The 25,097-nt window shown below is 49.7% G+C and overlaps 1 protein-coding gene across 2 annotated transcripts in view; it reads right to left on the reverse strand.

The window, feature by feature from the left end:
- Positions 1–24,157, reverse strand: part of LOC132581369 (semaphorin-3F-like) — a 49,870-nt gene extending 25,713 nt beyond the window's left edge. For both annotated transcript variants that reach the window (XM_060252595.1, XM_060252594.1), the window contains exons 1-4: positions 24,037–24,157; positions 6,110–6,270; positions 2,873–2,935; positions 2,278–2,397 (exon numbers count right to left, since the gene is read on the reverse strand). In XM_060252595.1, coding sequence (XP_060108578.1) covers positions 2,278–2,397; positions 2,873–2,935; positions 6,110–6,270; positions 24,037–24,139 — 447 coding nt within the window. In that variant the 5' untranslated portion in view covers positions 24,140–24,157. The remainder of the gene's footprint in view (positions 1–2,277; positions 2,398–2,872; positions 2,936–6,109; positions 6,271–24,036) is intronic.
- Between the last annotated feature and the right edge of the window lie 940 nt (positions 24,158–25,097).

Here is a 25,097-nt window from a genome sequence, read left to right on the forward strand (position 1 = left end):
CTTCAGGAAGAGTGTCCTGAAAGGGCAACCCCTGCTGCCACTGACTCCTCTCCCATCTAGGAAGTGGGGAGGAGAGGAGTCAGTGGCAGCAGGGGTCGCCCTTCCGGACGCTCTTCCTGAGGGACGGTGAGTGCGCCCTGGCCCCGTGGCGCGGTTTTAGCCGCGTTTCGAGTGTTTGGCCCGGGAGGGAGGGCTTTAGAGAGGCAGAACGTGGCACTGGAGCCAGTTCCGGCATTGAAATTGGCACAGAATGGGAAAGGGTTCAGAGGGAGGGAGGAGGAGGCATGGCGGGGAGGGGGGGAGGCGTGGCAGGCCACGAAGCCGCGGCAGGGAGGGGGGAGGCGAAGGAAATGGAGGAGAATAGAGGGGCAAGGGGCTGCAGCGGTGGTGATGGGTGGCAGTAGCAGCAGGTGGTGGGGGAGGCAGGCAAACTAGGTGCTTGCCTGGGGCACCGCGAGGGGGGTGGGAACCCAATTTGTCACCCTCACCCTCCCAGCGCCCTAGGCAACCACCTAGTTTGCCTAGTGGGAGAGCCAGCCCTGCTCACAGGCAGTGTTCCCTCTAAGCTGAGTTAGTGTGAGCTAGCTCAGTTTTTTTAGCCTCCAGCTCACACATTTTTGTCTTAGCTCCAGGAAAAATGGTCTCAAAACAGCCTAATTTATGCAGTAGCTCACAAAGTAGAATTTTGCTCACAAGACTCCACAGCTTAGAGGGAGTATTGCTCACAGACTGTCTGTTGTGGGAGAAGAAGTTAAAGGAGATTGTAAGCTGCTCTGAGACTCTGGGAGGGGGTATAAATCCATGGTGGTCTTCTTTTTATACACAGTACCACAGAATCTACATCAAGTTTCTATTACAAATATCACAACACAACTGTATCTCTTTAAACTGTATCTGAGCCCATTAGGGGAGGGCGGGATATAAATTTGATAAAACAAAAATAAACAAGAAGCTTGCAAGGCAATGAGAGATCCATATTCTTCTATATATAGAAACTTGATATAAATTCTTGATATAAATTCGTATTCTGTGAGATTCCATACAATTTTGCACACTGTGTTGCACTGCTTTTTGCACGATAATTAAGATAATTCAGAGTCTGTCAAGAAAGTGTTTATTATTGAGTGTACATGGCGCTTTGTCATAACCTCCTGGTGGGGCCTGAAGATCTCCCAGGTGGCAGAGATTGGTTCACCTGAAGGAAATGGCTGCTTTGGAGGGTGGACTCTTTGGGGAGGGATGGTGGCTCAGTGGTAGAGCATCTGCTTGGTAAGCAGAAGGTCCTATGTTTTAATCCCCAGCATCTCCAACTAAAAAGGGTCCAGGAAAGTAGGTGTGAAAAACTTCAGCTTGAGATCCTGGAGAGCCGCTGCCAGTCTGAGAAGACAATACTGACTTTGATGGACCCAGGAGGGTCTGATTCAGTATAAGGCAGCTTCATACGTTCATATACGTTCATATGTTCATGCCAAGGGTGTCAAACTGGGGCTGGATCTGACATAAATGAGACCTTGTCAGGTCAGGCCAAGCCATATTGGGCTGGATCAGGCCACATGTGTACCTATTTAAGATTAGGTAGCAGAGATAAAACTTTATAAAGGACACAGACAACCACAATTAAAGGTGTTTTTTTTAAAAAAAACCTTTAAACATGCTTAAAACATTAGCACTTGTTGGTCTTAAAAGTTGCTTTCTTTGTATTTCTCCCATGGGGTCCAGGGAACTGGACAAAGGAAACTCTGGCTCTTTCCTTCCTTCCTCAGGGGATGAGGAGGGAGAGGAGCCTCAGCCAATAGAAGGAAGAGAGGCTTGGCTCAGTAGCTCTGCTGTGTGATTGAGTATTGCTCACAGGGTGTCTGTTGTGGGAGAAGAAGTTAAAGGAGATTGTAAGCTGCTCTGAGACTCTGGGAGGGGTATAAATCTATAGTGGTCTTCAAGCTATCCCTCCCCAAGGGAGGAGCCTCAGCCAATGGAGAAAATAGAGGCTCTGCTCTGTAGTTCCTGTGCAAGTCTCCAAAGCAAGCTGTGATGCAGAAGGAAGCAAGAGAGAGGGAGAAGGAAGCAGATGGCAGCCAGTTGCTTGGAGGCCTCATAGGAACCCTCCAGGGGCCTGATTTGGCCCCTGGGCTGCATGTTTGACACCCCTGCTCTATGGCATTGTGCCTGCTGAGGCTCCTACCCTCCCCAAATGCCACCGTCCCCTGCCTCTGTCCCCCGAATCTCAACAGTTGCTTCCCAGTCTCCGTTCCCCACCCATCCTCAGGTGCCCCAGTTTACCTCAGAGCGCCAGCCGCGGTTGATGAGGGCACAGACCGGATGGTAGGCGCTGGTTCCACAGGCGTAGAGATGCGTGCGGTTCAGGGGTTGCATAAGCCGGATGTAATTGAAACATTCGCCCTGGAAAGGAGGGAGAAAGCAAGCTATGATGAGTTCCAATTCTCAGAAAGATCTTGGATACAACCCTTTTCTTTCTTGCCCTGCCCTTCGCCCCCAAGAGCCACCTCTGAGAGAAGGCCACGACCAAAGAGACTGGATTTATACCCTGCCTTTCACTCGGAGTCTCAGAGCAGTTTACAATCTCTTCCTCTCCCCACAACAGATGCCCTGTGACGCAGCTGGGGCTGAGAGAGCTCTGAGAGAACTGCTCTTGAGAGAACAGCTCTGACAGAACTGGGACTTGCCCAATGTCACCCAGCTGGCTCCATGTGGAGGAAGAGTGGGGAAATCAAACCTGGTTCTCCAGATTAGAGTCCACTGCTCTTAACCACTACACCAAACTGCAGCATCAGCTTAGCCACCCCAAGAGTTTACAGTCCTGGAAGATACATAACAAGGTCTACGGATCGAGGAGGTTCAAGCGACTGCCACTCACCCACTGGCCCTTCCCAGCCAGGCGGCATTCGTTCCGATGGGTCGGCAGCGCAGGCCAATGGATCTGGAGAGGAAAGGCAGGCTTAGAAGAGCCAAAGCGGTTCCCCTTTGCACCTTCCTTCCCTAGAACTTCCTTCCCTTTTCTTGCCCCTTCTAAGGAGCCCTGACTCCCAAGGATTGACCTCCGACCCTGGCCCACTGTGTTTCATTCCCATCTTACCCTATATCAGGGGCGGCCAATGGTAGCTCTCCAGACGTTTTTTTGCCTACAACTCCCATCAGCCCCAGCCATTGGCCATGCTGGCTGGGGCTGATGGCAGTTGTAGGCAAAAAAAAATATATGGAGAGCTACCGTTAGCCACCCCTGCCCTATGTGGTTGCCAACTTCAGAATAGGAAATTCCTGGCTATTTGGGGGTGGAGCTTGGGGCGGTACTAGGGCTGCCAATTCCAGGTTCAGAAATACCTGGAGGGGATTCAGTAGGGCTTAATGTCATACAGTCCACCTTCCAAAGCAACCATATTCTTCAGAAGTGGAATAAATATTTTAGATAAACAAGCGACCAATGCGGTCTTGGAATTCAGTTGTAATTCTGGGAGATCCCCAGCCCCCAAGCGAAGGCTGGGGGGAAATAAACTAGATGGGCTTCTCGGTGAATAAAGCAATGAGAGAAGCAGGTAAACAACGAAAAATATACAACCGTCAAAATCATATAACACCTATTATAAAGAATTCATGGTATCACATCCAAAAAGCATTACTCAGAAATGCTAACAATTTCATCAGTTTACAATCAATTCCACCAATATTAAATGTGTGGAACAGAAAACTCACGGTCAATCAAGCTAGATAACATCTAAAAAGTATATAAATGCTCATGAATGCTAATAACTGAAATTAGCACCTTTGAGTATTTATATTTATATGCTTTTTAAAAATATAAACAGATGAAGTTAATATTTCCATGATATTAGTATGACTAAGGAACTTGAATGTTTGATGGATGTGCTTCAGTGGTCCTTAGGGACCGTATCGCCCCACACGTTCCCCAGAGAGTACTTAGATTTGGATCCCAAAACTTATTAGTGATCCCTGGGCCGAGGGAGGCAAAACTAAAATCCACCAGAGAGAGGGCCTTCTCGGTAGCAGCCCCCGACTGGTGGAACCAGCTGCCGGAGGACGTGAGGGCCTTGCGGGACCTCGCCCAGTTTTGCAAGGCCTGTAAAACCACACTCTTCTGGTTGGCCTTTAACTGATTAGAGTTACCATTATGGTAGGAGAAAATGTAAGAATACTGAAGCCATCGGAAGTGGAACAATTACAGATAATATTAGCACCAGATTGTTTTTAAATGGATGTGTTAATGCTGTGAAATTTTAATGGATTGTTGTGGTTTTACTGCTGTGAGCTGCCCTGAGCCTGCTTCAGCGGGGAGGGTGGGACATAAATCAAATAAAGTAAAGTAAAGTTGCAAAGGATATAATAAATTATTTATAATTGTTATTACACGATTCCGACGGTTGTATAGCTTTCGGTGCTCGCCCTCTTCTCTCGCCTCGCGTGAAGGCTGGAAACCCTAAGAGGGACCTCAGCGGGTTATAATGCCATACCGGCCACCAGTGTTCCCTTTAAGCTGAGTGAGTGTGAGCTAGCTCACAGTTTTTTAGCCCTCTGGCTCGCACATTTTTGTCTCAGCTCAGGAAAAATGGCCCCAGAGCAAACTAAGTTATGCAACAGTTCACAACTTTAATGCCAGGAGCTGATGAAGTCGAATTTTTGCTCACTAGATTCCACAGCTTAGAGGGAGCATTGCCGACTGTCCTCCAAATATGGTTGGCAGGACCCCTGGCTGCCAGCAGGGGATGGGAGGTACAGTTGCATGCTGGGAAACTCCTGGAGATTTGGGGATGGAGCCTGGGGAGGAAAGGGACCTCAGTAGGCTACAAAGCCATACAGTACGTCCCCTCCAAAACAGCCATTTCCTCCAGGGGAACTGATCTCTGCAGTCTGGAGAGGAGCTGGAATTCCAGGGGATCCCCAGGTCCCACCTGGAGACTGGCATCCCTGAACCTCAGTGGGCCACAAGGCCACAGAGCCCCCCCCCCCTCCAAAGCAGCCCTTTCCTCCAGGGGAACTGATCTCTGAAGTCTGGAGAAGAGCTGGAATTCCGGGGGATCCCCAGGTCCCACCTGGAGACTGGCATCCCTGAACCTCAGTGGGGCACAAGGCCAATGAGTCCCCCCTCCAAAGCAGCCCTTTCCTCCAGGGGAACTGATCTCTGAAGTCTGGAGAAGAGCTGGAATTCCGGGGGATCCCCAGGTCCCACCTGGAGACTGGCATCCCTGAACCTCAGTGGGGCACAAGGCCAATGAGTCCCCCCTCCAAAGCAGCCCTTTCCTCCAGGGGAACTGATCTCTGCAGTCTGGGGAGGAGCTGTAATTCCAGGGGATCCCCAGGTCCCACCTGGAGGCTGGCATCCCTGAACCTCAGTGGGGCACGCCACAGAGTTCCCCCTCCAAAGCAACCCTTTCCTCCAGGGGAACTGATCTCTGCAGTCTGGAGAAGAGCTGGAATTCCAGGGGATCCCCAGGTCCCATCTGGAGGCTGGCATCCCTGAATCTCAGTGGGCCACAAGGCCACAGAGCCCCCCCCCCCTCCAAAGCAGCCCTTTCCTCCAGGGGAACTGATCTCTGAAGTCTGGAGAAGAGCTGGAATTCCGGGGGATCCCCAGGTCCCACCTGGAGGCTGGCATCCCTGAACCTCAGTGGGGCACAAGGCCACAGAGTCCCCCCTCCAAAGCAGCCCTTTCCTCCAGGGGAACTGATCTCTGAAGTCTGGAGAAGAGCTGGAATTCCGGGGGATCCCCAGGTCCCACCTGGAGGCTGGCATCCCTGAACTTCAGTGGGGCACAAGGCCACAGAGTCCCCCCTCCAAAGTAGCCATTTCCTTCAGGGGAACTGATCTCTGTAGTCTGGAGAGGAGCTGGAATTCTGGGAGATCTCCAGGCCCCACCTGGAGGCTGGCATCCCCACCTCCCAAACAGCCATTTCCTGCAGGGGAACCAATCTCTGTGGCTTGGAGATCAGTCGTCATTCCAGGAAATCCCCACGCTCCACCTGAAAGCTGGCAACCCTGTATCAGAAGCCTCTCCCCAAGCCCAACGCCATGTGACTAGCTGCAGCTGAAACCGAAGAGCAGATTCTCCGGCAGGATTCTTCTCCGTCTCCTTGCCGCTTACAATGAGGGGCTCCTTGTTGATATTGTGGAGGTCCAACGCCACCAGGTAGTCTCGGGCACCCAGGTAGAGCCGCTCTTGGTCCTGGTCCATCAGCAAGATCCGATAGTCGCTCGTGTTGAAGGCAAAGCTGAAAGGGCGAGCGGTGCGCGTCTCCAGCAGCTCTGAGAGGAAAGAGACACTCCGAGTCAGGGCCCAAAGCCATGACCTCTCGCCTGGGAGGCCTACTTGCCTCCATCACGCCTCTGACCTACCAGGGTCACCAGCTTCAGGCTGGGAAAGACCTGGAGATTAGGGGTGGAGCCCGAGGGCGGGGTTTGGGGAGAGGTGGGACTTCGATGGGGCGCAATGCCACAGAGCCCACCTTCCAAAGCAGCCATTTTGTCCAGGGGAACTGATCTCTCTCATGTGGAGATAGTCTTGCTTGCTCTGGATTGGGAAACACCTGGAGACTGGAGGAGAGGTTGAGACTGAGGGGACAGAGTTTGGGGAGGGGCAGGACTCCAGTGGGGCATAAATCCATAGAGTCCCCCTTCTAGAGCAGCCATTTTCTCCAGGAGAACTGATCTCTGTTACCTGGAGATAGTTTTGCCAACTCTAGGTTGGGAAATACCTGGAAATTAGGGGGGGGGGGGGTAGAACCTGAGGGGGGCAGAGTTTGGGGAAGAACTTCAACGGGCTACAAAGTCATAGAGTCCACCTTCCAAAGCAGCCATTTTCTCCAAAGGAACTGATCTCTGTCACCTGAAGGTTGTCTTGCCAGCTCTGGGGGTTGGAAAATACCTGAAAATTGGGAAGAGGGGTATGGAGTTTGGAGAGGGGCAGAGTCCATCTTCCAAAGTAGCCATTTTCTCCAGAGGAACTGATCTTCTCGTTCCCCAGAGATCAGCTGCGATAGTGGGAGGTCTCCAGCCACCATCTGGAGACTGGCAACCTGGCCTGCTGGCCTTCTCCAAAAGGAGAAGGCCCAGAAGACCTAACCGTCCTCTTTTCTTGCCAAAAGGGCAGCAGCTGGAGCATGTTAATCCATGCAGCAGCCAGGGTTGGGCCGGCTGGGGCTGAGCTCAAGGGGTATTTTAGTCCCATGAAGTGGCCAAGGCGGAGCTGACGTGGGCGTGGAGGGGGGGGCCTCGGTGGCTGGTACAGCAAAGAGCCTAAATCCCGAGCAATCCCCTCGGCCACATTCCTCGGGCCCAGATCAGAGAGTTGCGTGGTGCGTTTCCCACCTGTGGTGACCTTGGGACGGGGCCAGAGGACAGCGGGCACCAGCGCTGTGGCCCAGTCAGGCCCTATAAAGCCCTGCAGACAACTCTGGGCAAGAATTCAGAGGCCGGCGACCGAAATTGGCCTAATCCTTCCGGATAAGTGGCCTAAAGCCTGGGAGAAGAGTAGATTTCCGAGGATCTTCGTTGAGAACAGTTGGGGGCCGAGTTAGTCCAAACGGACGAAAGGGGAATTGAGACTCGTTAAAAAAAGAAATCCAGGAACTGGAGCTGAGGTATCTAGGCACCGTGCTTCTGTTCTGCGGGCTCTGCTCCGGTTCGGTCCCTACCTCCCTTGTCCACGAGAGAGTACCGAACTCGGGGAAACCAGATGAAATTCCACAAGACTTCGCTCGAGCAGGTGGGACCCTCAAAACTCACCCCTCCCCAAAAATACCAAATGGTAGGCAGCTTCGTGGCAGACTGCCCAATAGAAGGGTGTATCCCGCATACCCTGACTGAATGTAAATGATGATTATATAACATATAACACCGAAGATATATCATCTGCTGAATTGCTAACTCCCTTTCAGGAATGTGTAAGCGACGGATCAACCTGGGATTATCGGTCTAAACAACTACAGAGAATTCGTGGAAGAGGTTTTGCATGTTCGGACATACACAGAACTGCCCATCAGAAGGGGAAGATAACGTACATGCAAATTAACTTCAAACTAACCTTGGGGGGGGGGGGGACCTTACACGTATTGCATTCGAGTAGATCCAGGGCAGCCGTGTTGGTCTGAAGCAACAGAACAAACCTTGAGTCCAAGTGGCGACTTTAAGAACCACTGTTTAATTTTGGGTGTAAATTTTCTTGCGCATGCACATTTCTTAACATTGCATGCACACGTATATACCCAGAATTAAACTTCGTCGGTCTTAAAGGTGCCACTGGACACGAACTTTGTTCTATTGCATTGGGGGGGTCTATTTCTGCCCCTAGCCAAATCCCATTTATTTGAAATAATAACAACAAAAAATAACCACTGATGGACCTTCTGCTCCAGATGTTGATCCAACCCCCTCTTGAAGCTGCCTGTGCTTGTAGCTGCTGCCACTTCCTACGGCAGTGAATTCCACGTGTGAATCACCCCTTTGGGTGAAGAAGGACTTCATTTCTTACTAAACAGAAATCATGCATTCAACATACACGGAACACAAGCAGTACAGTGAACTCTGTCTGGGGCAGTGACGCTCTGTATTCTTGGTGCTGGGGGGGGGGGGCAACAGTGGGAGGGCTTCTAGTGTCCTGGCCCCACTGATGGACCTCCTGATGGCACCTGGAGGGTTTTTGGCCACTGTATGACACAGAGTGTTGAACCTGATGACCTGATCCAACATGGCTTCTCTTACGTTCTTATGTATTCGTAGTCCATTGATGTCCCTCCCCAAACTCCACCCCTTCAGGTTCTACTCCCCCCCCCCCAATTTCCTATCTGTAAACAAAAAACTCACCCCAGAATGTGTTTTTTTCCCATTGAGATACTTTTAAATTACTGCCCGTGCACTGAGTTTCTTTGTCTTAAACCACTGCTCCATAAAAGTCATGTAAGATGCCCTGGGGTGGTACATAAGAACATAAGAGAAACCATATTGGATCAGGCCAGTCCAACACTCTTGTCACACAGTGGCCAAAACCCAGGGGCCATCAGGAGGTCCACCAGTGGGGCCAGAACTCCAGAAGCCCTCTCACTGTTGCCCCCCCCAAGCACCAAGAAGACAGAACATCACTGCCCCAGGCATAAGAATGTAAGAGAAGCCATGTTGGATCAGGCCAATGGCCCATCCAGTCCAATGCTTTGTGTCACACAGTGGCCAAAACCCAGGGGCCATCAGGAGGTCCACCAGCAGGGCCAGAACTCCAGAAGCCCTCCCACTGTTGCCCCCCAAGCACCAAGAAGACAGAACATCACTGCCCCAGGCATAGGAACGTAAGAGAAGCCATGTTGGATCAGGCCAATGGCCCATCCAGTCCAATGCTCTGTGTCACACAGTGGCCAAAACCCATCAGGAGGTCCAACCGCAGGGCCAGAACTCCAGAAGCCCTCCCACTGTTGCCTCCCTCCAGCACCAAGAATACAGAGAATCACTGTCCCTAGGTCACTGAGGTCAAGGCAAGTTATGAGCAAATATAGTTTGCCATTTCCTACCTCTGCATAGCAACCCTGAACTTCCTTGGTGGTCTCCCATCCAAGTACTAACCAGGGCGGATCCTGCTTAGCTGCAAGCAATGAGCAGAGATGGTTTGCTATTGCCTTCCTCCACAACCATGATCTTCCTTGGTGGTCTCCCATCCAAGTATTAACCACAACTGACCCTGCTTTCACTTTCAAGTGTGGCTTAGTCCCAGCTGTTAAGCCTGCTCAAATAGTCAAAGGCCAGGCAGATCCCTTCTATCCTAGCTCCCCGACTTCACCCACGTCAGAAGACTGATGGCATCTGGCACATAACCACAAAAATACAAGGAATGCTGGGGAAACATGCCCTCATCTTGTGAGAGTGCCATTTACCATCAATACCCACAGAATCCAATTCCAATTCCAAAAACCTTTATTTGCATAACAATTAAAAAAATAGCAGTACAAATCAGCCTATATGCCAACAAAAGGAGAAGCAATCAAAGTACAACAATTTGTAACATTAGGTACAGTAATAATAATAGGAAAAGAAGGAAAGGAAAGGTCCCCTGTGCAAGCACCAGTTGTTTCCGACTCTGGGGTGACGTTGCTTTCACAAAGTTTCACAGCAGACTTTTTACAGGGTGGTTTGCCATTGCCTTCCCCAGTCATCTATGCTTTCCCCCCAGTAAGCTGGGTACTCATTTTACTGACCTCAGAAGGATGGAAGGCTGAGTCATCCTCGAGCCGGCTACCTGAAAACCCAGCTTCCACCGAGGATCAAACTCAGGTCGTGAGCAGAGCTTAGGACTGCAGTACCGCAGCTTTAACACTCTGAGCCACGGGGCACAGTTAAATATAATAATAAAATAATAACACGACAAAATGGTAAAAGTTTGGAACAGTAATCTCAAATATTAGAGTACTTAAAACGGTTACAGTAAAAAGCCTAACCATCCAAAGAGGAACCATAGATACACCATCTCTCTCACTCACTCTTCCTGCCCTTCCCTCTTTTCTTTCCACTTTTTCTTGTCCTCTGAGTACATTTGTCAGGAACTCTGCCACCTGCCCACAAAATCACAATCAGCAAAAAACACACCGATTTCCCACTCACCTTACGCAGCTCTCACGTTCCCCTTCTTAGCAGGGCTTCCTTTCGATTTCACGCTATCTGCCCCAGGGCTGCAAGTGACGTCAGTGGTTTCGCACAGCAAACAGAAACCTCTAAAAACCAGTTTCTGTTTGCTGCGCGAAAACGCCGATGTTACTTGCAGCCCCGGGGCAGATAGTGTGAAATCGGAAGGAAGCCCCGCTGAAAAGGAACATGAGACCGGCGTAAGGTGAGTGGGCAACTAGTCTCAGTAGTGTACACCGAGAGCCAGTTTGTAGTGGTGAAGAAGCGTGTGGACTCTTATCTGGAAGAACCGGGTTTGATTCCCCACTCCTCCACTTGCACCTGCTGGCATGGCCTTGGGTCAGCCATAGCTCTCGCAAAAGTTGTCCTTGAAAGGGCTGCTTCTCTGTGAGAGCTCTCTCAGCTAGAGTTGTAAAATTTCTGGAAATTCTGAATTCCCCCCCCTCAAAAAATGGAAATTTTCGGAAAAATTGAAAAAAATGCTACGTTAGCACTTCTTTTTTCTTTTTCAGATTGAAAGTCATTCTTTTGCTTTAGGAACATAAAATATGACTACAAACAATTTTACTTGGCATGAAATTATCACAACTAGCTTATTAAAAATATAGTGTATCCAAATATTATAAACAGAATTTACTTTTTAAATAATATCTATTTGTAATTGTAACAAATGGAGCAACAATCTCCTGAACTGTTTTACTATTTGAACACCTTGTCTTAAAATATTTTATTCACCATGTTAAAATAAAATGTTCCCTAATCAATTTCTTTTCTTTTCTTTTTTCAATGTTTCCAATTTTTCAGAAAAACAAAACAAAAAAGGCTTCAGGAAAAAAACTGTTTTCCCCCTGAATTTTTCCGGTTTTTTTCCATGCCTTCACATCTCTACTCTCAGGCCCACCCACCTCACAGGGTGTCTGTTGTGTGTGTGGAGCGGGGAGGAAGGTAAAGGAGATTGTGAGCCGCTCTGAGACTCTGAGATTCAGAGTATAGGGCGGGATATAAATCCAGTATCTTCTGTCTTCTTCTGTAGGGCAGCAGTGTGTTGCACTGCCAGTCAACGGGTATCTTGCCAGATATAGAAGGATTTCCTGAAGTATGCGCCCAGATATCACACGGGGAAAGTACCAAAATGTCACCAAACCAGGGCCGGCCCTAGACTGTCTGACACCCTAGAGAAGGCTAAATTCTGGTGCTCCCCCCCCCCCGATAATGTCACCAAGTCACATGGGGAGAGTGCCCAAATTGGCGCCCCCTGGAAGGCCGGCACCCGAGACTAGGGTTGTTGAGCTCATATTGTTATGAAGGCCGAATCTGACATAAATGAGACCTTGTCAGGCCACGCCATGTCAGGCTGGGCCATGTGTGCAGTTAAGATTAGGTAGCAGAGATATAAGCTTTCTAAAGGACAAAATCAAAGATTTGGGGGGGGGGACTTAAAACATGCTTAAAACATTAGCACTTGCTAGTCTTAAAGGTGCTTTCTTTGTATTTCTCCCATGGGTTCCAGGGAACTGGGCAAACGAAGCTCTTTCCTTCCTTCCCCAGGCCTCAGCCAACGGAAAGAAGAAAGGCTTGGCTCAGTAGCTCTGCTGTGCAATTGAGAGAGCCTGGCGAAGCAAGCTCTGCCTCCCCGCCTTCTTCCTCAAGGGAGGAGCCTCAGCCAATGGAGAAGATAGAGGCTTTGCTCTGTAACTCCTGTGCGATTGAGCAAGCCTGGCAAAGCAAGCTGTTATGCAGAAGGAAGCAAGAGAGAAGGAGAAGGAAGCAGATGACAGCCAGTTGCTCGGGGGCCTGACAGGAGCCCTCCAAGGGCCTGATTCAGCCCCCAGGCTGCATGCTTGACACCCCTGCCCTAGACTATTGCCTAGTGGCAGGGGGCTGGCCATGCACCAAACCTAATAAAGGGCCCAGTAAGATTATGCTAATATTCCAGTCTCTGAATGCCTTTGTCATTGTGCCTTGGGCATGACTGAGAGCATCGATCAAGTTCTGTTATTTGGTGACCACTGGTCTTCACTGCAAGAACTCTGGATTTCCCGCCATTTTTCACACTCGCCACTGATCGATCCCTCAGGTACTTCCCTTTTCGTTGGCTGGTGACAGTCCCACAGTTACACAATCTGTAGCCAAATTCTTTTCTGTTATAATATCTCTGACACACTCTCCTGATGAGCATGAACGTGACAATCTCGCCCTTTTACAAGTGGCTTAATTTTCTTCCATTAATCATTCTGTATGTTGTTACTGATCTTTGTACCGTGATTTTATCGAACTACTCAAGACCTCCGGTTGAAGGAGCTCACCGTGTATAAAGGAAAGGCTAGAACTTTGACCGTTGACAAGTCTTGGCAAGAAGCGCTCTTTGAAACGGCCTCTGTGCCTTTCAAAGGACACTTCTGGAGTGGTGACCAATACACCCTCTAAGCTGTGGAGTCCAGTGAGCAGAAATTCTGTTTCGTGACTGACTGGCATTAAATGTACCTCATTCCTCGTCTGAAGAAGTGTGCATGCACACGAAAGCTTACGTTCTGAATGAAACTAAGTTGGTCTTAAAGGTGCAATTGACTCCTATTTTGTTCTACTGCTTCAGACCAACATGGCTGCCTACTTGGATATATGGCATTGAAGTTGTGAGCCGCTGCGTCGATTAGTTTGCTCTGGGGCCATTTTTCCTGAGCTAAGACAAAAACGTGTGAGCCAGAGGCAAAAAAATACTGTGAGCAGGCTCACACTAACTCGGCTTAGAGGGAACACCGGTGGCGGTTACCCTTCAAAGGAGGATCAGCCACTCTCAGAACACAAACGTCCCATGGGAAAAGGTGCCCAGAGAATGGCATCACACTTGTGATTAGGGTTAATAACCACCAGGTGGGGCCTAGAGATCTCCCAAAATTACGGCTAATCTCCAGAGGTTTCTCTCAGCTTTCAAACACAATTAGATAGATTCATGTAGGACAAGTCTGTCAATGGCTAAAAGCCACGGTGACTAAGGGAACCCCCACATTCTGAGGCACTAAACCTCTGAATCCCAAAGCCAAGAGGCAACCTCAGGGGAAAGCCTCAGCCTCTCTGCCCTGTTGTTGGCTGTCCAAAGGAATTGGTTGGCCAGTGGGTGAGATAGGGTGTTGGACTAGATCAGGGGTGGCCAAATTGAAGCTCAAATCGTGTAGCTCTCAAACCCCTACCAACCTGTCAGCCGGCTTGGGGAATGCATTTGAAGTTGCTTTCTTTCCATCTCTCCCTCACTGCTCCCTTCCCCAATCCACTTGCCTGCCTGCCTGCCTGCCCGCCTCTCAAACATCTGATGCTCATGTCTTGTGGCTCTCAAAGATCTGGCATTTATTCTATGCGGTTCTTACATTAAGCAAGTTTTGTCACCCTGGACTAGCTGGACCACTGGTCTGATCCAGCAGGGCTCTTCTTATGTTCCTGTTGTGGGGGTTGGGGGAAGGCCTTAGCCTCTCTGCCCTGTTGCTGGCCCTCCAGAGGAACTGGCTGGCCACTGTGTGAGACAGAATGCTGGACTAGATGGACCACTGGTATGATCCAGCAGGGCACTTCTGATGTTCTTATCAGGGAAGGCCTTCGTCTCTCTGCCCTGTAGTTGGCTCTCCAGAGGAGCTGGTTGGCCACTGTGTGAGACAGGATACTGGACTGGATGGACCACTGGTCTGATCCAACAGGGCTCTTCTTGTGTTCTTATGAAGGCCTCGGCCTCTTTGCCCTGTTGCTGGCTCTCCAGAGGAACTGGTTGGCCGCTGTGTTGAGGTGGGATGATGGTCTAAATAGACTATTGGTCTAATATAGCAAGGCTCTTCTGATGTTCTTATCAGACCTATTCTCCTAGATAAAATGGCTGCTTTGGAGAGCGGATGCAATGCCATTATACCCCTCTGAGGTGTCCCTGCCCCGAACTAACCCTAACTCCACCCACCCCAGGTTCCGCCCCCAAATCTCCAGGGATTTCCCAACTTTACTTGTGATGGATCCTATCACTTTCCCATCATTATCACTTCCAGGGCTTTTTTTTTTTTAGCAGGAACTCCCTTTGCACATTAGGCCACGCCCCCCTGATGCAGCCAATCCTCCGAGAGCTTACAGGGCTCTTCGTACAGGGCCTACGGTAAGCTCCAGGAAGATTGGCTACATCAGGGGGTGTGTGGCCTAATATGCAAAGGTGTTCCTGCTACAAAAAAAGCCCTGACACTTCCCCTACCTCTCTCCTTTCCCCGTTTTAGCTACCGGCTTCACTGTGTTCTGTATATCAGCTGGAGCATTAGCTGCACACCACAGATGAAAATATTTATAACAATAAAGTATATTGCCAGGAACCAGGATAATCCAGTGGATCAGCAACTGGGCTGTGGAGCCAGAAGGACTTTTTGGGACTATGTCCACAAAGGGATGATCCAATATACAGCTCCTGTTGCTGTTGCGACTGTCGAGGGATTTGTAATGGCCGGAAAACATCCACAACAAAAGTTTTCCCTGCAGTTTCCTTGTCTCAAGACACCCACCCCCCTCCTCTGGGGTTTCTAAAAAGAAATTTTAAAAGGTCATGGTAGTCCCCTGTGCAAGCACCAGTCGTTTCCGACTCTGGGGTAACGTCACATCGCAATGTCTTCACGGCAGACTTTTTACGGGGTGGTTTGCCATTGCCCTCCCCAGTCTTTTACACTTTCCCCCCAGCAAGCTTGGTCCTCATTTGACCGACCTCGGAAGGATGGAAGGCTGAGTCAACCATGAGCCAGTGACCTGAACCCAGCTTCCGCTGGGATCAAACTGAGGTCATGAGAGAGGGCTCCAACTGCAGTACTGCAGCGTTACCATTCTGCGCCACGGAGCTCTTCTTAAAAAAAAAAAAGAAATTAGGAATTGCTAGATAAATGCAGTGTTACAACATCATGATGTCATATTGCCACAGTTAATGGTTTCCAGGTTTCATTTAAAACAGAAAAGCTCCACTCCTATTTCGTTCCAAAGACTATAAGGGGAAAGGCACAGGGTGCACATTTCCCTTTATATCTCCACAACAAAAAGGGTCACAGTTCTGGTGGGTTTTTTTTTAAACAAATGAACGTGACAACTAGCAGATTGCAGCAATGGATTGCTGTGATCTTAGCAAGGAAAACAGTGCTGATGCGGGCAGGACCTCAAAAAATGTACTCTGTCTCATCTGCATTGACTGCAACCTTTCCAAAAAGTTGGTACTGAACCAGGTTTAGGAACCGTTGCAAGAAAGCAGGGGGAAAGCACAGAAACAGGGCGTCACGTGGACACCCCCGAAACAAAGGAATAAAACCTCTGTCTGGAAACAGGTTCTACTCCAAAACTAACCCAAACTAACCAGGTGATGGCCCCTGAGAGGTCACTACATCACAACCACAACACACACAGATACACACACACTCTCTAATTTGGGGACAACCCTATTACTTTTCAAGAAATGTTGTGAGGGAAGGGCCATGGCTCAGCTTGGCACGCAGAAGGTCCCAGGTTCAATCCCCGGCATCTCCAGTTGAAAGGATCAGGCAAGAAGTGATAACAAAGACCTCTGCCTGAGACCCTGGAGAGCTGCAACTGGGAGAACCGGGTTTGATTCCCCACTCCTCCTCCACATGCAGCCAGCTGGGTGACCTTGGGTCAGTCACAGTCCTCACAGAGCTGTTCTCTCAAGAGCAGCTCTCACAGAGCTCTCTCAGCCCCACCTGTCTCACAGGGAATCGGTGTCTGTTATGGGGAGAGGAAGAGAAGGAGACTGTAAGATGCTTCCAGACTCTGAGTGAATGGTGGGGTATAATCTACTACTACTAATCCAATCTACTACTACTATTATTAATATGATTAATACCAACATCTTCATTTATACCCTGCCTTTCTCCCTGCTGGAGACCCAATGCAGCTTTCGTTGTTCTTCTCTCCTCAATTCTTATCATCGCAACAACCCTGCAAGGTAGGTAAGGGTAGGACTGCATAGCTGGCCCAAGACACCTAGCAAGTTTCCCCGGCAAAGCCAGGATTCGAACCCGAGTCTCCCTAGTCCAGCCCTCTAAGCACGACACCACACTGGCTCTTCAGATGAGCCACACAGAACACAGCACCTTGCCATCCCGTGGCCAAGTCCACAACACAACCACACATGCAAAAGACTTCAGTGCGCGTGCAGCGGCGGGAAGACACGCTTCGCACCACACAAACGTCCAACCGCACACAGCTCACGCTACCCTGTTCTCCCTCTGTGAAACGTGTGACACAAACACCTCCACCCTGTGAATTTTCAAGAAATTCGTTTTCAGTGGCTGCAACACGAACATCCAACCGCACGTGGTTCGCGCTACCCTGTGCTCCCTCTACGAAACCCATGAAACCTCCTCCCTGCGAATTTTCAAGAAATTCGTTCTCAGTGGCTGCAACGCGAACATCCGACCACACATGGTTTGCGCTACCCTGCTCTCCCTCTCCGAAACCCATGACCCAAAGAACACCTCCTCCCCGTGAATTTTCAAGAAATTCATTCTCACGGGCTGCAACGCGAACATTTGACCACGCATGGTTCGCGCTACCCTGCTCTCCCGCTACGAAAGCGGTCCCCAACCTTTTTGGCACCAGGGACTGATTTTGTGGAAGACAATTTTTCCACGGACTGGGGGGGGGTGGGGGGCAATGGTTTTGGGATGATACAATTGTGCACTTTATTTCTGCTAGTTTGGTATAATAGTTAAGTGTGCAGACTTTTATCTGGGAGAACTAGGTTTGATTCCCCACTCCTCCACGTGAATGCTGGAATGGCCTTGGGTCAACCATAGCTCTCACACAGTTGTCCTTGAAAGGGCAGCTTCTGTCCGAGCTCTCTCAGCCCCACCTGCCTTACAGAGTGTCTGTTGTAGGGGACGGAGATAAAGGAGGTTGTAAGCCACTCTGAGATTCAGAGTGAAGGGAGGGATATAAATCCAATGTCATCATCATCATCTTCTTACATTGTAATATATAATAAAATAATTATACAACTCATGGCCTGGTTGCTAACAGGTCACGGACCAGTACTGGTCCACGGACCGGGGGTTGGGGATCCCTGTTCTACAAAACCCATGGCCCAAGTAACACTTCCGCCCCATGAATTTTCAGGGCGTTCATTCTCAGTGCCTGCTCATGCACGATGGCTTATGTTTGCAAAGTGTTCACACAAACATTAACCGACACACACATGCGCGCGCACCGACACGCATGGAAGGGGGGGGGAGTGATTTCCCAGGCTTTGCCTTTTATAGCCAGCCTGCCACTGCCAAAAGGAATGAATTGTCCTTTGGCCAAGAAACACGCTCACACAAACACACACACGCACACTAGCTAACTAACTTCAAGGGCCGCGCTATCCTCTAACAGCCTCAGTTCAAGGAAAGGATAGAACAGCGGCTACAATGACCGAAGTGGGTAGGGTGTCCGTAACCAGGGAGTGGCATGTGTGCCCCCCCGGACATTAAATGGTCTCTTCTCTTCTCCCCACCCCCCCCAGTCCTCTGCCTTCCCCACAATGTATTCTGAAAGGGGGAATCCGTCCAAGCGTGCTCCAGGCCCTACACTGTATGGCATCTCGAGTATTTTAAGCCCTTCTGGGAAATCCTTCCCCCTTGTGGCTGGCAAGTAACCAGATCCTGGAATCCCCCAGAACAGAAAGCAAAGGGGGGAACCCGGCAAGGTCACCGGGAGAGATATGGGGGGGTGGGGGGAGGGCGAGAGAGAGAGAGAGAAGCAGCACGGGAACCCGCAGGCCGGATGGCACGTGCCTTCGGGGGGGGGGGGGAGGGAAACAAACGCACACGTCCACACCTGTGCAAAGCCACAACCCCCCTCCCCGCAAGGACAGAATCCAGGCATCCTTTCCTGCCCTTTACCAGAGGCGTGGCGTGAAACGGCTGACCGTAAAGTGCGTGTATGTCATTCGCACACGAACTGGGTGTGACTGTTTGTTCCCTAACGGAGGTCTGCACACCAAACAAAACACCACCAACAACAGGCACACTGCTCGGCACTGGGAGCGCTGATCGCAGGGGGGGGTTTTGCCAAACTGTGGCTCTTTCACACATAACTGTGTGGCTCTCAGAGCCCCCAGCGCCCCGTCAGCCAGCGTGGAGAAGGCATTTCTCTCTTTAAATCACTTCTCCAAGCCGAGCCATGCTTAAAGAATATGTTTAAAGTTAAAGTTGCTTTATTCCCACCTCTCCCTCTCTCCTCCATCTATTTTCCTTCCTTCTAGCTCTCAAACATCTGACGTTCATGTCTTGTGGCCCTCAAACATCTGATATTTATTCTATGTGGCTCTTACATTAAGCAAGTTTGGCCGCCCCTGGCTTAAAGAATGTGTTTAAAGTTGCTTTCTTCCCACCTCTCTTTTCCCTCCCAATCTAGGGGTGGTCAAACTGTGGCTCAGGAGCCACATGTGGCTCTTTAACACACATTCTGTGGCTCTAGAAGCTCCCACCGCCCTTAGGCCACCCTGGAGAAGACACCTGTCTCTTTAAACCACTTCTCCAAGCCTGCTAGCAACTTGAAAGATGCACTTAAAGTTGCTTTCTTTCCACCTCTCTCTTCCTCCCATCTATTTTCCTTCCTGCCTGCCTGCCTGCCCTCAAACCTCTCACATTCCTGTCTTGCGGCTCTCAAACATCTGACATTTATTCTATGTGGCTCTTACATTAAGCAAGTTTGGCCACCCCTGCTATAGAACCTGTCCTTCACTTCATTCCATAGCCTGCCTTTGTCACAGAGACTCCAAGCGGACGGCGGAATTTGAAAATGAGGCGACAAAGACCTGCATCAATTGCGCGGCGAATAATGCAACAAGAGCAGATTACAAAACCAGAGAACGATGAGCTAAAAAAGCACACAATACATACAAACAAACAAACACCAGGAGGGCGGTTTCTAAAATGTTCAGACGTCTAAATGGCCATCTCATTTCTCTTCTGAAAGGGGCCCTCTCGAACAATTCCGTTTCCCTTAACACTTCACTTTTCCCCCCTGCCACCCTATTTCCTCTACCACAGGAGAAAGGGTCTCAGTGTAAAGTCAAAGCAGATAGAATACCACTGAAAAACAATGAGTATACTTCAGTCTTTATATATGATTTTTCCTATATCCAACTTTAAACCAGTATATACAACTATCAACACCAATTTCTTCCCTCCAGAATTGACGCTGACAGTTGTATATACTGGTTTAAAGTTGTATATAGGAGAAATCCTATATAAGGACTGACGTATACCCTATTTCCTCGACAAAAATGCTCCCCCCCCCACCCCGCCCCGAACAATTCCGTTTTACGTATGCTAGTATAAATAAAAGGCTTTCGGGGAAAAGGGATTAAATGCACATATGGGAAACGAGGAGCTGTCAGCGGCCACTAGCTGTTGGCGAGCAGATGTTCAACCTGCGCGGTTAAACCAGCGACTGTACGAGGAGTCACGGCGGGTGCGTTTCATCTCCCGTTGCCGCCAAACCTCCTGGAGCCATCTGGCAGCTCGTTCAGACAAAGCAGACTTTGACCTCATCCCCAACTGACGTGGAAACTCCTGCGTTCTACCTGACAACTCTCAGCAAGCACGCTCACAGCCGCATCTAAATGGTCTCCCCTCCGCCTCGAGCGCTGCACGTGTAATGTATGTAGGCGGGAAATGTGCATATTTTGCAGAACACCTGCCTGTTGGTTCTGGGACAGGTATATATAGCTACATAGGCAGATTCAAATGCACAAATGCTTCGTGGATATGCTTGGACAGGTATGCTCAGCCAGAAGTACGAGATTATTGTTTTCGAGCTTTGTATGCGTCAGCACTTAGACCATGGGTGTCAAACATGAGGCCCATGGGCCATATCAGGTCCCCGGAGGGCTCCTAACAGGTCCCCAAGCGACTGGCTGTCGTCTGCTTCCTTCTCCCTCTCTCTTGCTTCCTTCTGCATCACAGCTTGCTTTGCTAGGCTTGCTCAATCGCACAGGAGCTACAGAGCAAAGCCTCTATTTTCTCCATTGGCTGACCAGCACATGAAGCACCTAATGTACAAAAGTTCACAATGTCCAACCGTTTCATGTTTTCCTCTGGGTCTTAGGCTCAAAGCATTGCCCATGAGATTTCTGGAATGAATGTCAGTAAATTAAAAGGAGCGTTGCAACTTACGGATACACACCTGAACAGCATACTCAAGATTGCAACAGCACAGACATTGTCTCTGGATTTTGATGCAATAATTCAAAGCAAGAGGGTGAGTTAAAAGAGATAAATAAACAAAATATGCCAAGAGTGCTAATATTTCAAGCATGTTTTAAGTTTTAAAAAAATCTTTCAATTGTGTTCGTGCCCTGTAAAGTTTATATCTCTGCTACCTGGCATTGCATTTTATGACACACGGCCTGACAAGGTCTCATATACGTTAGATCCAGCCCTCACAACAAATCAGCCTGACACCTCTGGCTTAGAGATCCTTGCCTCCACCTATAGATAACAAATATGGAGACTTTTAAACAGAGGCTAGATGGCCATCTGACAGCAATGAAGATCCTGTGAATTTAGGGGGAGGCATTTGTGAGTTTCCTGCATTGTGCAGGGGGTTGGACTAGATGGCCCTGGAGGTCTCTTCCAACTCTATGATTCTAAGTTTCCACGAGGTCCAACAAAGCGTGGCCCCTATTTCCAAGTTGCCATTGAACTACATAAACCACTCATTGCAAGGCCAACAGCCCCCTCCCCAGTGCAACTACATAGTAGTAATAATATTTATCATACAGTCTTGTATATAATATAGTCGGGAGATCCAAAGATTGTCCGGCAGCCGAAAGTTCTAGCTTTGTTACCGTTACACACCACTAGGTGGCGAGCTTGACTTTTTTTTTTTTTAAGACAAGAGATGTTTCAGAGGTGGTTTGCCATTGCCTGCCTCTGCTTCATACGGCCCTGGTATTCCTTGGAGGTCATCCTTCCAATTCCTGATTAAGTTGCTGAGGTCTGGCTAGCCTGAGCAAACCAGGCTACACAATAATGCTCACAAATCAACAGTCACTGAACAGCTATTGGTTTGGCTCAGGGGTCATTTTGTAGAAAAAGAGGTGCCAAAGCTGATTAGCACAACTCATTTGCATATGCTGCAGATCCCTGGCAGCACCAGAAGGTGTGCTAAATTATATCAGCTCAGCATCTACCTTAAAATGTTTCTTGAACGATAATTGTTGTAATAAAAGCTTACTCCTTTCTCCTTATTTAAATTACTTTCTCCTCTGTGGCCACAGTGGCATGAGGAAGATTTCCATGTCTGCTTGATACGTTTTGGTTATTTCCCCATTTTTTTGGGGGGGGGGGAACTAATAGAAAGTTTGTCAAATCTTAGAGTGCAGCAAAATTCTCACAGGGGTTTGAACAGTGGAGCCCAGAAACAATTAAAAAAAAATTGGGGTGGGGGTAAGAAAGAGCACAATAACATTTAGAGGTCCCAGAGCTCTGCTCCTGTGAGCTCCTGTCCAAAATGAAGCCTGGTTTGGCTCACAAACATACATGAAACAAAGTTAAAGTCCAGTGGCACTCTGAAGCAGAAGAAGAAGACTGCAGATTTATACCCCGCCCTTCTCTCTGAATCAGAGTCTCAGAGCGGCTCACAATCTGCTATATCTTCTCTCCCCACAACAGACACCCTGTGAGGTGGGTGGGTCTGAGAGAGCTCTCCCAGCAGCTGCCCTTTCAAGGACAGAGTCTCAGAGCAGCTTACAATCTCCTATATTTTCTCCCCTCACAACAGACACCCTGTGAGGTGGGTGGGGCTGGAGAGGGCTCCACAGCAGCTGCCCTTTCAGGGACAACCTCTGCAAGGGCTGTGGCTGACCCAAGGCCATCCCAGCAGGTGCAAATGGAGGAGGGGGGAATCAAACCTGGTTCTCCCAGATAAAAGTCCGCGCACTTAACTATTACACCAAACTGGCTGTTTAAGGCCAAGGTACGAGCTTTGTAAAACTATGTTGATCTTAAAGGTGGCACTAACTTTGTTCTCTTACTTCAGACCAACATGGCTGCCCACCTGGATACATATCAGCATTATAGAGAAACCAGCTGGGGTACTCCAGAGATAATCCAGACAATCGCAACTGCAAATAGGATAAGACCAGGGGTGGCCAAACTGTGGCTCGGGAGCCACATGTGGCTCTTTCACACATATTCTGTGGCTCTTGAAACTCTCACCGCCCTGTCGGGCACCTTGGAAAAAACATCTGTCACTTTAAACCACTTCTCCAAGCCAGCTGGCAGCTTAGAAGATGCACTTAAAGTTGCTTTCTTTCCACCTCTCCCTCCCTCCTCCCCATCTATTTTCTTTCCTTCCTGCTCTCAAACATCTGTCGTCATGTCTTGTGGCTCTCTGACATTTATTCTATGTGGCTCATACATTAAGCAAGTTTGGCCACCCCTGGATAAAACTCTCTCACATACACACAAGCACCTGTTCATAAGGCTGCCCAGAAAAATTTTAAATAAAACAATTATACGTCTGTCTAGTTAGGTATTTTATTGATAAAACTATTTTTTAAATCAACATTTTTTAAAAAAATCTCTTGCATGATTCATTGGGGGCAGCTTTTCCATTGTTTAAAAAGTTTACAAAACAATCAATAAAGCTTATAGTGAGTTCTAGAAAACGATGTGCCATCTTCAAAGGGGCAGTCTTCCTCGATTTTCATACCAAAGGAAACGCCTCTCCAAAGATGCTAGATTCGAGTCCAGGTGTCTGATTTATGGAGCACTGACTCTCAAAAGTTCAGATTCCCACTCCCCTGGCCCAAATCTTGCTGGTCTCTTAAGACTGACGATATTCCTAGATTCGAATCTAGCTCTTCTACTGTGGACGGACAAAGCTACCCATCTGAAATTACTTCTAGAGAGCGTGTAGGTTGAGTCACATACGCATAATCCAAAAACCATCTTTCAGAACTCCTGCTTTATTTATATGAAAATCTGCATCACTTTAATCGGTTCTAGCATGCAATTCATCAGCTAAAACATATCCAACGGAGGGACAGTTTTAGCACGTTTGCCGTTTTATTGGCATGTCCGTTTGTCAGAATAAAATCTTATCGTTCCGCCGCAAGACACAAATTTTAGCGTACACAAAACACAGAGGCATAACTCATGCGCCACTTCTCAGCTTTTCCGTCCTAGAGTTTTAATTCCATGCTAATTCATCGCAGCCAAATCAAAAAAGGACCAAATCCAAAATGACCAGGACGTTATTTCAGTCCACGAACCTTTACATCGAAAGAACACCTTGTCAGTTTCCAAACGTCCCGAAGACTCTTCAGACCGAGACCTGGACACCTGGCCAGCATCTGTTCCCCCCATTCCCAAGGACTCACCTGAGTCGCCGAGCCTCCCTTACCTTTGTAGGACAGGTAGACCCGGGGGGCACCGCTGAGGCTGCCGTGGCACAACCAAGAGAAGACGGGCAAGCACAGCAGGAAGAGAGTTGCCCAAGGGACCATGGCGAAAGGAGTCCGGGAGACACCTAGGAGAAGAGAGAGATGTGGGGGAACTTGTGGGGGAACACCCAGAATACTTTACGCCGTGGTGCACAGGCCAGGGGAGACGTACACGGCCGGGCGCTCCACTGCAGGCTGCTAGCAAGAAGGCGCTGCAAGGGAGTAACGGAGATCAAAGCCCGCTTCCTCGGCCCGTCCCGCCGGGCACCCGGCCAAGCCACTGTAACCCGAGCGGACTCAGCGGCTGATGGGCACTTCAAAGGCGCTGCCAACTCCTGAGACGCTCCCTCCTCCCCTTGGTCCCCACTGCCCCCCCCCAGGCCAGCGGCACTTTGAAGCTGAGGGGGTGACAGAGAGGGGGAGTCCCCAGGGAGGGGGGGCTCCTGTCTCCAACCCCACCGACCTTAAGCCCCTTGGCTGTGGCGCCCCCTGCTGGGGGTCCCCTGGATCTACAGGAGGAGGGTCTTCTGCCCCCCCCCCCCCCAGGTTTCTTGCAGAGGGCGCTGCCCACCCTTCTGGCCAGGGGCCTTGGCCTCCTGCCGCCATCACTCTCCGCCAAGGGAGGTGGGAGTGGGGGGGTAGGCACGGCAGCAATCTCTCTCCCCCCCCTCCCCAGCCTGGCTCTAATCTTCCCCATGCCACAGAAACAGGTGCCAGGGGACAATGCCAGCAGCAGCAGCCCAGCCCCCCCTTTACAAACCAGCCTGGCTCAAGACTGGGTGCCAACAAGACCCCCGGGCCTCTTTGATCTGCCCGCCTGCCACACTGCCCCCCCTCTCCCCCCCATTGCGGGCTCCTTTTTCTGCTCCGTTTCCCTTCCCCGGCGCTGCAACGTGCCGCGACCTGCCGCTTCCATACCTGCACCAGGTAAGGGGAAGAGGTGCATGCTGGGGCATGGAGTCCCCGCACGGCCCCAGCCAGGTGTGGGGCGCGCGCGCACACACCTTTCTTCCCTCCGGCT

The sequence above is a fragment of the Heteronotia binoei genome, chromosome 13, assembly GCF_032191835.1.
Source record: "Heteronotia binoei isolate CCM8104 ecotype False Entrance Well chromosome 13, APGP_CSIRO_Hbin_v1, whole genome shotgun sequence".
In the NCBI taxonomy this organism is placed as follows: Eukaryota; Metazoa; Chordata; class Lepidosauria; order Squamata; family Gekkonidae; genus Heteronotia; species Heteronotia binoei.